The sequence below is a fragment of the Strongylocentrotus purpuratus genome, unplaced genomic scaffold (genome assembly GCF_000002235.5).
Source record: "Strongylocentrotus purpuratus isolate Spur 01 unplaced genomic scaffold, Spur_5.0 spur5_scaffold_15, whole genome shotgun sequence".
Classification (NCBI taxonomy): Eukaryota; Metazoa; Echinodermata; class Echinoidea; order Camarodonta; family Strongylocentrotidae; genus Strongylocentrotus; species Strongylocentrotus purpuratus.
Window position 1 is genome coordinate 25,037,419 of NW_022145600.1, and position 14,293 is coordinate 25,051,711.

The window sequence follows — 14,293 nt, forward strand, 5'->3', positions numbered from 1 at the left end:
ACATCCAGACAAATTGCCAGATATACGTGTAAATGGTCACCATGTTTTGGGGATTTACTTTAAAAACGTAACAGTTTCGTTAAAAATCTCAACAGTTGGCAAGTCTGTGTGTAGTTGTCGAACAGACGAGTACACAAAACATCCGTGCACACGTTGCAGCCTTAATACAGACTATCTGTGAGTTAAAAACAAACAAATAAATGTGAAACTGTGCATTATGAGTACTTGGATTTTGCCTCAGCAGCTTAGTGCACCATATGAGATTGAGAACAAAGCTTTACACTTTTGTCATTATCTTTGAGACCTCATGCATACAAGACTATTAAAGTATGCATTTGATTATAAAGACACAATAATGCGATCCTCATGAATATTTCAAGATATACATTTTAAAGAAAAAACAACAGCATGAATCACATAAACCAATATTTACTCTAGGACCAGCTTGCCAGTAACATGTAATTGAGATTCCTCTTGTCTCTCCATCTGTCCTTAGTACAACACCAAAAAGTATAGAACGGTCTTAAAATTCCTTGTGGTTTGTTTGCTTCCACACCAACAAAAAGGAGGTGAAAACTCTGAACAAGTTGCTGTTCTTAAAGAAATAAACTAGTGGTTAAATGATCTTCCTTGTATACTAAGCACACAGTTCCGAATACAAATGCAGAGTGAAATGAATGCCAAAAATCTTGCTTAGAATCTGGATATTGGGCAAGACACATGATGCATGTTGGGTATATTGCGCAATACACACACGAGGGGATTCCCCCCAATTCACATTTCCTTCTCGTTGCCATGCTCTTCCCATTTCCTGGCAACAGATCATGTTTACCTTCACGAGGGACTATGTCCAGTAACTTGTTGGAAAGGTGGGAGTTTTCAGATTAAAAAAAACCTACAGGTATGCGTTGGGGAAAACATCCTGTAATATTTCTTTCTTGTCCAATATTCACTAAAGCTCTGTGTTTTTTAAACTTTCCATCATAAAAAATGCAGCAATTTACTGCCTAATATCTAAATGAGGCTTCAGAATAAAAAGTCAAAATGTGGAAAACGGGCTAAAACTTACCCGTAAGTATGCGGCATCTCAGACTGTTTCACAAAACAGTCTGTCACTGTTGTCACTGAAGAAAACAAGTTCTCCAGCCCCTTCTGCAAAGAACAATATGCCAGATAATTAATTTTTTTTTTCAATCTATACAACAACAAAAATCAACAAAAAATGTTGAGTTTTTACATTAAAATTGTGGTTGTAAGCATATAACTCAATATTTATTGCATGTATATGAATAGACCGAAAGCTTCAGTCTCTATAATCGTCGGTTGTTCCACTGAGACTACGTCTGGCTCCACTAGACCTCCGGTTATAGAGACTGAACGATCGCCTATACCATCGTATGTTGAAGATATCACGGCTAGATTTTAGCCGTTAGGCCCCTCCCACAAACATGACAAACTTGCCACGGCCGTATTGTTATGCCCCCAAAATCCCCCAAAATGTCATTTTACCTCGTGTATATCCAATTTTAAATTAGGCCTAGGCTATAATACATTGGTTCCACTTACTAACTTGATTGAAATAATCCGTTTAATGGTCCCTTTTAAGGAAATTATGGGTCAAAATCGACATCCATGTTGAAAATCTTGCAAGCCGTGTTAAACTCTCGCTGCCGTCAATCTCATCCCTTCTAGTCTACGCCGAAGGCAAAATGATTATGAAGGAAAAACTGTGATAACGCCATTACGAACGTGTAGATGGCGCACAGTTTATAGAGACTGAAGCTTTCGGTCTAGTATATGAAATGCTTCACTTGTATGCAGTGATTGCGAAGCTACTGAAGTAAATGCCCCCCCCCTTCAAGTGGCATAAAAAGGGAAGGGGAAAGAGAGAGAGAGAGAGAGAGAAAGAGTATGAGACGAAGAAGAAGTAAGAAAGGGAGAGAGGGAAACGAAACATGAAAAGGAAATGGCTCCCACACTTTCCTCGTCAATTCACATTTCAAACACCCAGTAATATTTTGAAACACATGTCTCACAACAAACAAAAGGTGAAAATCCATCTAGATAAAAATATTTCAAAATCCTTCACCGGACTCTGGCTTTTCATTGTCACCTATCTTTGCTCCAGTGATCTCGAGGCAGCAGACAGCAAGAAACTGTGTAAAAAAACACTTGGCTTGAGAAAGTCCAGGAGAAAGTCCAGGAGAGTAGACAAAAAGCTTGCCTCCTAAATCATGAGAGTGGTAGAAGCTTAAGCTTCATATTTATGATTACTCCAACTAATGAAATTGTTATGTATCGGCTAGTAATACGGGTGCCTCCTGATTTTGCCGGTGCCCACTCAAAAGCCTGGGCCCATCTTTTGCCACTGCCCGCATGCTTTGCGTGCGACGAAATATAAAATAGTTTCACTTACGTTTGTCATTTCTTTGGGCAGGCCCCTGATGTAAAGACGATGTCTCTTAGGTCCTGATCGACTGGCCCTGCTGCACAAAAAAAAAAAAAAAAAAAAAAAATTTATACATTTATAAACACAAATTTTAACAATTTCAGATGATGAAAAAACTTTGGTATACTCGGGGCATGAAACATGGAGACCAGCCGGGTGTTCTTCCCACAAAAATAAGAGTTTTACATTAAAACAACATTATGTAATGCTGATGAACAGGTTCTATACATTGTTATAGAGTACAGAAGCTGTGACGTCATAAAAATCTATTATTAAAATTTCTCAATTTTTTCTTCATTTTCCGAAAGCATAAAAAATAATGTCCAAATGTCGAAAACAAATTTAATATTTTAAGTATTGGCTGAGATATGACCGTCTGAATAAATATATGTCCTATGGGAACTCAGTGTTATATGCTCTGGCTCCTAATGGTTAGGAGCCAGAGCATATAACACTGAGCTCCTATGGGGAGTATATTCATTCAGATGGTCATATCTCGGCCAATACTTGACATATTAAATTGGTTTTCGACATTTTGACATTATTTTTTTACGCTCTTTCAGAAAATGAAGAAAAAAATTGAGAAATTTTAATAATAGATTTTTGATGACGTCACACTTCACCACTCTATTGGGCAGTACCTGTTCCTCCCCAATCTACCTGCAACCAAAAATAAAATCTGATCTGTAAAATTATTTTAACAGACCATCAGGTTTAATAGTGACATGCATAGGTTCATTAATAGAAGTGCCTTTTTAAAATACAAAATCTGATCTGTAAAATCATTATTAGAAACTGTGCTTCTTTTCAAAACTAACTTACTTTCCGCCAAGACCTGAAGCAGGCCCCCTGTTATAGGAGTTGAAGGAATGGTTCGCGTGATCCTCCGCCATTGGGTTCCATTTGTCATCCATGATGGGTGATGCTCTGTTAAAAAAAATGTTTAAATATTACTTATTAACTCTTATCGTGCCAAGAACACTGTTCTGTGCATGCGCTGGCGTGCCACGCACACATAATCGGGTTTCTGTTGACTTGCCATGGACACATAAACTCTCATCCGCTCGCGTGCCACGGACACATTTTCGTGCATAAGTACACAAGCTAATTGTTTATGCCTATTGTGCGATGCGCATTGCGTGCACGCATGAATGCTTACTGTATTTATGGAGGGGGTTTATTGTTGTTTTGATTTTGCGTGCTTCACGTATACCGTTACATTGGATTTTCCTGAGAAAATTGCGATATTTTATCATCAAATTTGTCAGTTTTGATCATGGCCCCTCAGATTGTGTGCGGGAAATGAGACAACGGATTGGTTTGACAACTCACTGATAGTGCTTATTTACTTTACCAAAATTACAGATTCATGAAATGATATTGGTATCAACAGAAAGAGGGTTAAATTTCCTACAACTTTAACGTACAATTCTTTTTTATACAATATACAGATGAGATGTTATAGTGGATCAAACATAGTAACAATTTAAACTACACGCACTTGAACCAACCCTAAATTAACTTAGCACACAGGAGATTAGTAGCGGGCACAATAGGGATTAGCACTGTGGCACTGGGTGAATTGCATAGGGGCAGCTTAAGAGTTAACTGAAATAACGATGACAAGGCAGACATTGTAGAGATGCTGTGGTCTAGTGGCTCTAATGTCCTTTGGCAAGACATTGATCTACATTTGCCACTCAACCCAGGTGATGTAAATGGGTACCTGGCAGGAATTAATTCCTTGCAAGGCTAGAGCGCCGTAATGGCAGCACAACTAAAGCCGGGGTAATAATCTCCAAGTTTGGAAGCGCTTAGAGACTTAATTGTAATTTGCGCTATGTAAAAGCAGAGTATTATTATTGTTATCATTATAGTGGATAAGTCATCGGACTGCAGGTCACATAATGCCTTACCAAAGGGCACTAGCGCATTGACTTGGTTTTGACGAACCTGGGGGCTCCTGGTTACGAGACCACTGCTCTACAACTGAGCCATCGCGCCTCCCTATATGGATAGCGCATCATTATAGGTCCTCTAAAAAGAATAGATCTTCCATAGTCCTACATTTATGGAAAAAGGACATTTTTGTCATTTTGTGTGCTGGAACAAATTGGATAGTTTTCCGCCACTTCATCAGAGATATTTTACTGATTCAGCCAATTTGAAGAGCCCATACCTACAGTGATTACAGCTCTCAAACATTCATAACTTCCCCTTTTTGGGTCTGATTTCATTCAAACTTTCACCGACCCACGTTTCTGATTTTTCTACTACATGTATCCTCTAGGGGTAGGTTGCCATCAAGTTTGGCTCTCCCTTTAATAGTGAAAAGAAAGTCAGCTCTTTGCCCTTTTGTATGGTTGTCAAGCTAGCATGAAATCGATCTGAAGTCAAAATGTAAAAAAAAAGAAAGCAATAATTATCTACAATATTGCAACAACATTAGGAACCATATGCTACTGTATAGAGTACAGAGAAATCACAATTAGAATGAAACATAATTAGAATGAAACATAATACAAATGAAATATCCAATTTGGGGCACAAAAAATACAGGCTACTGGAAGTATAAATCAAGCTTCATATTGTGATGACACTGTATCAAATAAAAAAGGTCTACTGCCAAGGCATTTAGGGTTAGAGAAAGTCGAACATTGAAGTTGAATGAAATATTGAATGTATGCAACTCTTTGTAACTTTTGTTACTAGAAGGTGCAAAAAAAATCATCTTTTTTCCACCTTCAAATAATATTATGATAGGATGTCATTGGACAGATGAAAACAAAATGTTTTTTTTATTCTTTAAATGTGAGTATGAAATGTGCAAAATGTTAATTAATGCATTATGTGTAATCACCCTGAATTTAAAGTATAGATAATTGATGGTTAAATAGGAAGAAAAAAAAAACTCTTAATTTGCTGAAACAAGATTTTTCCATTTTTAGTCACTTTTATCTGAAACTGAATAAAGAATAATCAAATAAAAGAACTAAAAAAGAATGAAAATTGCAATGAATTAGTAATGCAATGTACTGTTGGTGCAATAATCCCTACCTCATGACTCTCAATAATCGATAAAAATCCATTTTGCTTCTTCTTCAATCCATCTGACTTTTCCTGTGAGATTATCAAAATTGTTTCCTACATAGAATGCTACCATGGCAGACATACATGTACATTACAATGACAGGTTATAAGTACGCAGCATGAGTAAGTAGGTTTATAAATAATTTGATTCATTAATGAGAACAAAAAAAACGTGATTATCTTATACATGTATCCAAAGATAATCATATACTAGTACATGTATGTTTACACACCAATTCATACACACTCAGAAAACCCAAGTATTACCATGCTACATGTACTCAATCAATTATACCGAGGAAGCTTGTTACATGAACATGTATAAGGCCAAATAAAAGAAAAAACATGTTAAGCGTCCTGCCTTTTTGAAACATAGGAAGGAGGATGCCCTTTATTTCCCTCTTTTTTTCCCTTCAAAATGGCTGCTCGGTACATTTTCTCTGACAGTCGAGCTATTTTTCAAGATGGCCGCCGGCATTTTTTTAATTAAAAAAAAAATCGGAAATAGATCTATTTTAGCAGTGTGTGTTTTTTCTTTAAAATGGAAGTGGATATGGATGCTAAACATGATGACAAGGTAATTGATATTACCGGTACACAAATAATTTAATGAATATGCACTGTACACAGGTTAAGTCACAATTCAGGATAATGAACAAGACTTGTCAAGTTCATTTTCGTCTCATTCAGACTTCTCAAAGTGCAAAACGCATCACCGATGAATGCACATGCTCAGTGTCCGCATCATCAATGTCCTTGCCATATGAAATTACATCGTGTCTGAACTTTGAAAACACCAAGATGTGTGAATCAAGAATGCTGCGTGGAGCTTGTCCAATGGTGCATAAAAATTGCATACCTGGCATAATAGAAAACCTTCTAGGCATTTAAAAACGTGACTTGAATACAGGTTTGCCATTGGCTATATTTTTTAACCCGTCTTATAAAACAAAATAATTTTGAAGGTCCAATCTCATTATATTCTCTATGAAAACCCTGATATCACAAGATTTTGCCAAGGTAATTGTAATGGTCCCAATCTCCTTGTGATAAAAGAGTTTCAATGAGCATTTCTTCTCATAGCTTGGTACAGACTCCACAAAGATAAGGTCAATTGTTTTGCTTGCTGAAAAAAAAAGAAGCAATTTTCAGGTTTCCTATGATCGAAAACACATTATTCACCTTTAACTGATTAGTGATTTTTAGTTTTTTACAGATTTGATTGTTTTCTTTCACAGCTAAAATGCTCTGTGCACTATTGACTTTTCACAATGCGTTTTTTAGCTTCATTTCATGACGCCTGCACTTTCACAGAAGAAGAATGTTTCATTGTTTGGCACAAGGTCATACCAATTACTAAGAAATTGCTGATTTTTACAGCCTTACGATTCATGCCTTTGATAGCATATTGTGATCAGCATTGATGATTGATGTCAGCCATACATGATCAGTTCTTATAAAAACTTGACAAAGCTTTGCCATACTTATATGCGCTATAATCTTTGCATCAACCGCATGATGATCAGCTATTACCAAGTGTAGGTTAACGAGTGCAGGTCAGAAAGAATTGTTAGATATTTTATCTTTTTCATTATGCACGATAAGCATATGTACACTGTACAGTAGACTATTCCAACTAATGTGTAGAGAGTGCAATAGCAGTGCATAAAGACATAAGTTAAACAAAATTTTCTGATTTTTTCCTGATGTCTCCAGATCATAATTTAAAGGGAAAATCCAACCATACAGACTACTAATCTTAAATAAAGCTCAATACTTGAGAGAAGCAGACTGGTGAAAGTTTGAACAAAATCAAACAAACTATAAGAAAGTTATTCATTTTTGAAAATTGTAATCACTATACATATGGGATCTCCAAATTGGCTGTAACGGTCAGATCTCTGAGACATGGTGCATTATTACTTGACCAATTGGTTTAACCATAGACGTAATAGAATGGACTTTTGACGGCAAGAGTAGTAAAAGTAATGATAGCTACCACCTGTTCTTATGTCTTACTTTCTTCTATGTTTTAAGTCTGACCGCAACGCTGCGGGCATGTTTTGATAAGCTCCGATAAGGGTCCTTTGGTCCTATGAGATCCACCGGGATTTTGCCGACCTCTATCGGCCAAGTCGCTTCGCACTGACCAATGCTTCCCACGATTTGCGCTTCTCATTTCATGAATGAATCGTGACAGGAGAGCCTTCTGCACATGCGTAGCTAAATACTACGTCAATAATGCCCCGGATGTAAACATGAGGTTTACGTCCTGTTCATGCTCGCCAATCTGTAAAAAAAGCCGTTGAAATCGGTGATTTCTTCGATTTTTTACGAATTTGTGTTGGTGTGTAGCAAACTCATCATATAAGCAAGGAAAGTCACCACAAGAGTTTACAAAATACAGTTTAAAAAGTGTTTTTTTCTCCTGTTTCCGTTAATTTCTCTGTGAAACCAACGACGTTGTGGTGATCACAAATCCTTCGCTGGTCGAATACAATCATTCGTTATTTGTTGCGTTTGCGTGCGTTTTTTTTTATAGGCATTGGAAGAATGGGGTTGTTTTCGTGAGTGCTCAGAAAATCTGTGGTAATGCGTGACTTCTTCGCATCATGACCACTAAATTGCCGTGCCTTTGTCTAATCCAAATTGCACACGTAGTCCCATTCATAGAGATCGGCGGGTGCATGTTTTTTTCAAGTTATATTTTGGACTTGTTAATCCGAGAGTGACTGCTTTTTTTTTTTCTTCCCTCAGATTTTATCTTATTTTATCTTGATGTAGGCCTACTATAAATTATGTGTACGTTTTTTTTTGAGAATCTAGGAATTAGGATAAATATCTGTGTCCGTAAATTTGGGAATTGACCATTGCAAAATATTCAACATTTCCGTCGTCTGCTATGTCGATATATGGACTGCCCATCATAATCATAAAGTTCTTCCTTATTTATGTCATCTAATGATAATCCTGCCCTTCTAATTACTTTATAAACAACACATGACTCATGAGTACGAGAAAAATATGTATTATGGAACAATACACACATCGAAATAAATAATAATTGTTAGTATAAATACAACGCTGAAAACAATAACAATAATATCGTCAGGCACAAAGACGAAAACATGTTCGCTACGACCGCATGGCGGAGAGCGCTCATACTATTTAACACTAGGTTCTCAACGATTTGAAGGAGCAGCGAACAACCCCAAATCGCGAGCTTGCTGTTGCGATTATGAAAGATTGCGCAAGTGATCGCATCCAGCTGTCGGGTTGCGGTGGGACCACCGCTGGGTTTTTGCATCGGCGCAAAATTTAAACCTTGCCGGTGGAACTCATAGGATCAAAGAAACTGCTTCGTCGATAGTCCATTCTATTACGTCTATGGTTTAACACACAAAATCTAAAAATCTGGAATCTTTTTCCTTTTAGATAACCTTTAACAATATACTATTCATATTATATTCTGAATAGTGCCCTGAGGGGGAAAGCACTTAAGAGAAAAACAGAAATTAATCAAATTTTTGTACACAACAATTGTTTGTGACGTGACAGTCCACTGATCCAATAGCTAATTTAAGATTCACATAGATTTAGTGATCTCATATTTCAAACATTGATTACAATACCGCCCAGAAGTTATTGGGCATGCGGGATCGTGTTTCACGATAGGAGGTTAGCGTGATTGTAGACGGGTTTTATCGTGTTTTTATCGTGAGAAACATCGTGATTTGTATTCATCTCTATCATGATTTTTTTCCTCAACTTGATCAACTCGCTAAATCCCCGATGCATATCGTGATATTTCCTTTTAGTTTGTTATTATCACGATAGAACTGCGCACAGCATGCTGTATTTATACGCTTGCTGAGCCTGCGCATCCTCAAACATACCGATGCGCGCTTGCCACTGACGTCACAATCACTTGATTATTACACCACAAAAGCGTGAATGAATGCTCTTTTCATTCCATGCATAAATACACGAGACAATGTGCTACGGGGAATGTTTGGGATTGCGCATGCGGAGAGAAAAGTTATCCGATGAGAGAAGTGCAGAAACCAAGAACCAGGTGTCTAATTGGCCTTTCCCACGATACGACATCTTTTTTTTTATTTGAGGGGGGGGGGGGGGGGGGGGGGGGGGGGGGGGGGGGGGGGGGGGGATGTTTGGGATAGCTCATATCATGGCAGAGGAGATCCGAGAGTATATCAAGAGTTAGACCGAAAGCTTCAGTCTCTAATATCGACGGCTATTCCGCTTATGTTTAATCCGAGAAAGACTTGTCGTTAACATTATTTGTTGTGCAGCCATCTTGATTTGAGTTAATGAATGCTCTCTTTTTTCCCGGACGTCCGATACCTACATGTGCGTACGAGTCAGCACGGCTTGACCCGGTGATATTTTGATATTCATAAACGCGTGATCTAATTCGCCTAAATTTCGCCATTGCAATTACTTGATTAAAATTGTAAGAATTTTAAGAAATATACATACTTTCTTATGTCCGATTTATTGATCGGAAAATTAGATCTAAATAAGGAAAAACGGGAAGAAAAGAAAGGCTCAACCCCCCCCCCCCCCCCCGTCGTGCGAGCCGTAAGGGTCACCGTCTGTGTATGAGGAATGTTGAGGAATGTAAGATTTATCAAAGAGTAATGACCCATATCAGACGGTTATTTCTGTCTAATCGAGAGTATTCATCATTACATGTACATATCAGATCAAATATGTGGGTAGAATCTTAGAATTTATGGATAAATGCGGCTGTTATTTCTAGAAGAATTATGTGTACATGTATGTTGTGAGATTTTCAGGAAGGCGTGAATAATTAAGGGAAGAGGAGAGAAGAGGCGGAGGGGTACCGTTACCGTTAGCGTGACAGGGACAGAAAAGAAAGAGGGAAGGGAGTGAAGAGTGAAATATATCAGACAAAGATAATTAAGAGAGATAGAGAATTGAAAATTAACAGAATAAATAAAGGATCCGTAACTCCAAATAACAAAAAAAAAAAATTATTATTTTATTCATTCATAATACCAATCGGTTGACCCTGTCCCTACACATTACAAATTTTGCCACAGACCGCAAACGGCATTTTCATAAACCAGTATTATCAAAAACAAAAGCAACGCGATCTCGATCAGCCATTGCCTCGTGGTCCACAAAGTAGTTGAAATTTGATATGTAGTGCGCGCGCTCAGGGATTCCCGGAATTGGAAAACCCCTCGATCTCGATCTCCATTTTATGACATTCAGTTTGCATGCAAGCTAAATACATGTACACATACCTGGGTTGGCAAGCTCCCGTAATCAAAATTGGAGTAATACATAAGGAAATAACAAAGAAATACACGAGGATTGAGGACAAAATATAAAATGATAGAAAGAAATCTAAGAAAAACATAAAGTATTAAAACACATTTACGAAGGAATAAACCAGAAGAATGATTAATAATGATAATAATAATAATAAATAATAACGGCTTAACAAAGATCTACATATGGTAAGAAATAAGGATAAAAAAAAAAAATGATTGATCGAATTGATAGCAAGAAAAACAAGGAATTAAACAAAGGGGGGGTGATTGTGCAAGGGGGTAATTCTCCTTGAACCGTAAGGAACAAGCGAAGGGAATACATACACATATTTATATTTCGAGAAAAGGTAAAACAAAGAAATAAAAAAACAGAAAAGATGATGAGGTAAAGATTTAAAAAAAAATGCACGCGCTTATAGTTTTCTCTCGAAGGTTCAATCATCACTACTATGATCACGTGATCTTACGGCGCGAACATGATCTGTTTATACTTCTGAGATAACCACATGCTGCCAGACACCTTGACTCCAAACCCATTGTTTAGAAACACTTGAAACACAATATGAAATGTACGCAAGCTCTCTTGTCATTTAAACATTCAATTCATTGGCGAAAAAATTAGAATTTCCGATTGATGAAGTTCTCTGCTTGTTTCGTCTGTCTATTTGATTTTATTTTTAGATTTACTCTTCTTCCTTTTCCCCTCCTTCCTTTTCTTTTCTTCTCCCCTCCACCCCCCCCCCCCCCTGCGTCGCCAATGATACGAGTTTGCTTTTAAAATTATCATTTATTTTATATCCGATTGCGAAGCAGCAAACCATAAATGAATTGAATGCAACATCAGGCAAATTAATTATAAATATTATTAGCGCGAATAAACGTTAGAGGGACTAGAACAGGAGATATTATTGTAAAAATGTCCACAAAAATAAAACACAACTTCGCGAATGATAGTGATACGGGTCTGCTTTTAAAAATAAAATCTATATCATATTCTAATGCGAAGCAGCAAACCATGAATGAATCTAAAAGGTTAAAAGGTTTGTTTTAATTCTTAATCTTAAATTGACTAACTATCTCTTAACAAATAATTGCGAATGTTAATCAAAGCCAAAGGCTGGACATCGAGAACATAATGAAATGCATCATCTTGTACTTTGAGATCACATATGGAACACAATTCTACAATTTCTAGAGGCTGACTTTAGTGACGGTCAGGTGCAGACGGCAGGGCAGCTTACTATTACCACATCGATATTTATAAAGAGATGTTCTATCACTGAAATCCAACTTTAACATATATTCTTCCAAACCGATTACCTGTTTAAAAATTCTGTAATTGAAACATGAACTTCATGAACTTCATCGTTCCAGTTTTGCAAATCAATGTCATTTAATATACGATCCAACTTTTTTTCATTCCTTTCCAACATCCTATTTTTTAACATCGCCATCGTACAAAGTAATTATAAATGATAAAAAGAAAAAGAGGTGTGAATGACCTAGTTTTCAATCTTCGGTTAAAAATGTCATTGAATGTTATCTTTGTTATTTACGATGTGTCAGCCGAGGGGAGCCAGCTCTCAACGCATGTGGCAGACATAATCCTACTGTTTATTTCTCAAAAGTAAATGTACGTAAATGTCTCCCTTAGCATGATTTCGCTAGCCTGCGCTCCCATCAGACATTTTTCTTTCTCTCTCTCTCTCTCTCTCTATTACGTGTAGTCCCCCCCCCCCCCCCTCGTGAAGATACTAGTGGGATTTCCTCTCGTCTCTCTTGCTCTCCAAATACGTAGGTCCATGCTCTCACCCTCTTCTTTGTCACATTTCTCCACCCATGAACGTTTTCGTCTAGTGTCGATGAATAAGGAGTGGAAGTAGAAAGATGTACGGAAAATAGACTAACGTATTGGTGTCTTGCCTACTTATATTTAGTCAACCCTGTTAAGTAGATAATAATCCATTTTATTTGTTTTTTTTCCCATCCTGACCTCGATCATAACTCCTTTCCTTCTCGAATAATATCTTCATCTATCTCCAGCTCAACACTACCTCCCTCTCAATTATCTCTCTCTCTCCTACCTGTTTTCCTGTTAATTCAACTCTGGTCTAATCCACACTCCGAAGACAGTTACAGTAATTGATCCATGCCATTTTTACAGATTTTATTATTTATCAATCATTCAATGCCGTCGACTAAAAATGTTTATTTACGCGTGTTTTGGTAACCTTGGTTACTAGTCCACCTGGCAACTTTTACGCGTGACCAGTAGGCAAGAATGTCCATGATTGGACGTTTTCTTTTTTAGGGGTGGAGACCCTTCTTACGGCAGTCTTGTCAGTGATACTGATAGGGCAAATGAAAGAATCTGATCGCGTGCGTGTTTTCTGAAGCGACGATCTTGGGAATATTTTTATTTTATTTGGTGGAGGTTGAATTGAATTGAATTGAATTTATTCACCACTTTCATGGTTGTGGAATGAGATACGCATATCTGGAGTAGGCGAACAGAAAATATGGCAGTGAAAATGAAAGGTATTGTGTTCACAATTATAATTTCAATGAATGCAAATCATGCAAGTTTTTGCAACTTGAATATAGTTAGATCTACTCGTTGCTTCACCGCATCAGTACCCGATGCTTATCCGCGCCCAGTGTCAGTGATTTAGCGACGGCTTTTACTAGTATTTAACTGTGTGTAATGTTTACTAGTGAATACTTTCTATTGTAACGTAAACAAAGACACATACGGAACTGCGCGTACAAATCATACATAATTATCAAGACATGCGCTTGCAGAGGACATGACTTGACTAGTTGCAAATACGCGCACCATGAAACACGATACTATCGGGGGATTAGGCGGGTTACACGCATCCCCCGATAGAGGAAATCATTCACTAGTGTGCAAATTATCGTGATTTTTATCGTGATTCTATCAGTATTTCATCGATATTTTATCGTGATTTTATCGTGAAATACCCATCGGGGAAAACCCGCCCCGCAAAAACATGCCCAATAACTTCTGGGCGGTATTGTAGGCCTACTCTCTTATTTGTCCGATTTATTTCAAATTTGTGTCACAGTCTCTGTTATCTTTTCTGCTTTCTGCCAATTAAAGTTATTACATCTGATTACCCTTTTAAGAACTTTGCACGAACAGCAAAAAGCATGTACATGGCAGGGAAAAAATTATTATTTAATTTTCAGGGCTACTTTTCAAGCTTGCCTGCATAAAAATAACACTCTAAAATTTGTTTTGCATTGAACTCTATGCAAATTTACTGGGGCTCTATTCTGATTTTCAGGGGCTGTTTTAGGCATTTCGGGGGCAATTTTGCCCTGAACCCCCTGGTATTTTTTTTCACTGGTACATGGGGCATTGCCACAGAGGAGTATGTGACCCCCCCCCCCCCCCCACATTACA

General features: G+C 37.5%; 1 protein-coding gene across 3 annotated transcripts in view; it reads right to left on the minus strand.

Annotated features, from left to right (window-relative positions):
• The window catches only part of LOC100887863 (tudor domain-containing protein 1), a 33,133-nt gene that overhangs the window by 17,932 nt on the left and 908 nt on the right, over positions 1 to 14,293 (minus strand). Inside the window, exons 1-4 of one of the 3 annotated variants that reach the window (XM_030985890.1) lie at positions 5,507 to 5,768; positions 3,272 to 3,376; positions 2,417 to 2,486; positions 1,070 to 1,152 (exon numbers count right to left, since the gene is read on the minus strand). In XM_030985890.1, the coding sequence (XP_030841750.1) occupies positions 1,070 to 1,152; positions 2,417 to 2,486; positions 3,272 to 3,376; positions 5,507 to 5,538 (290 nt within the window). In that variant the 5' untranslated portion in view covers positions 5,539 to 5,768. Of the gene's footprint in view, positions 1 to 1,069; positions 1,153 to 2,416; positions 2,487 to 3,271; positions 3,377 to 5,506; positions 5,769 to 14,293 lie in introns of those variants that run through there. The other 2 variants (XM_003727148.3, XM_030985891.1) reach the window with 2 other exon arrangements.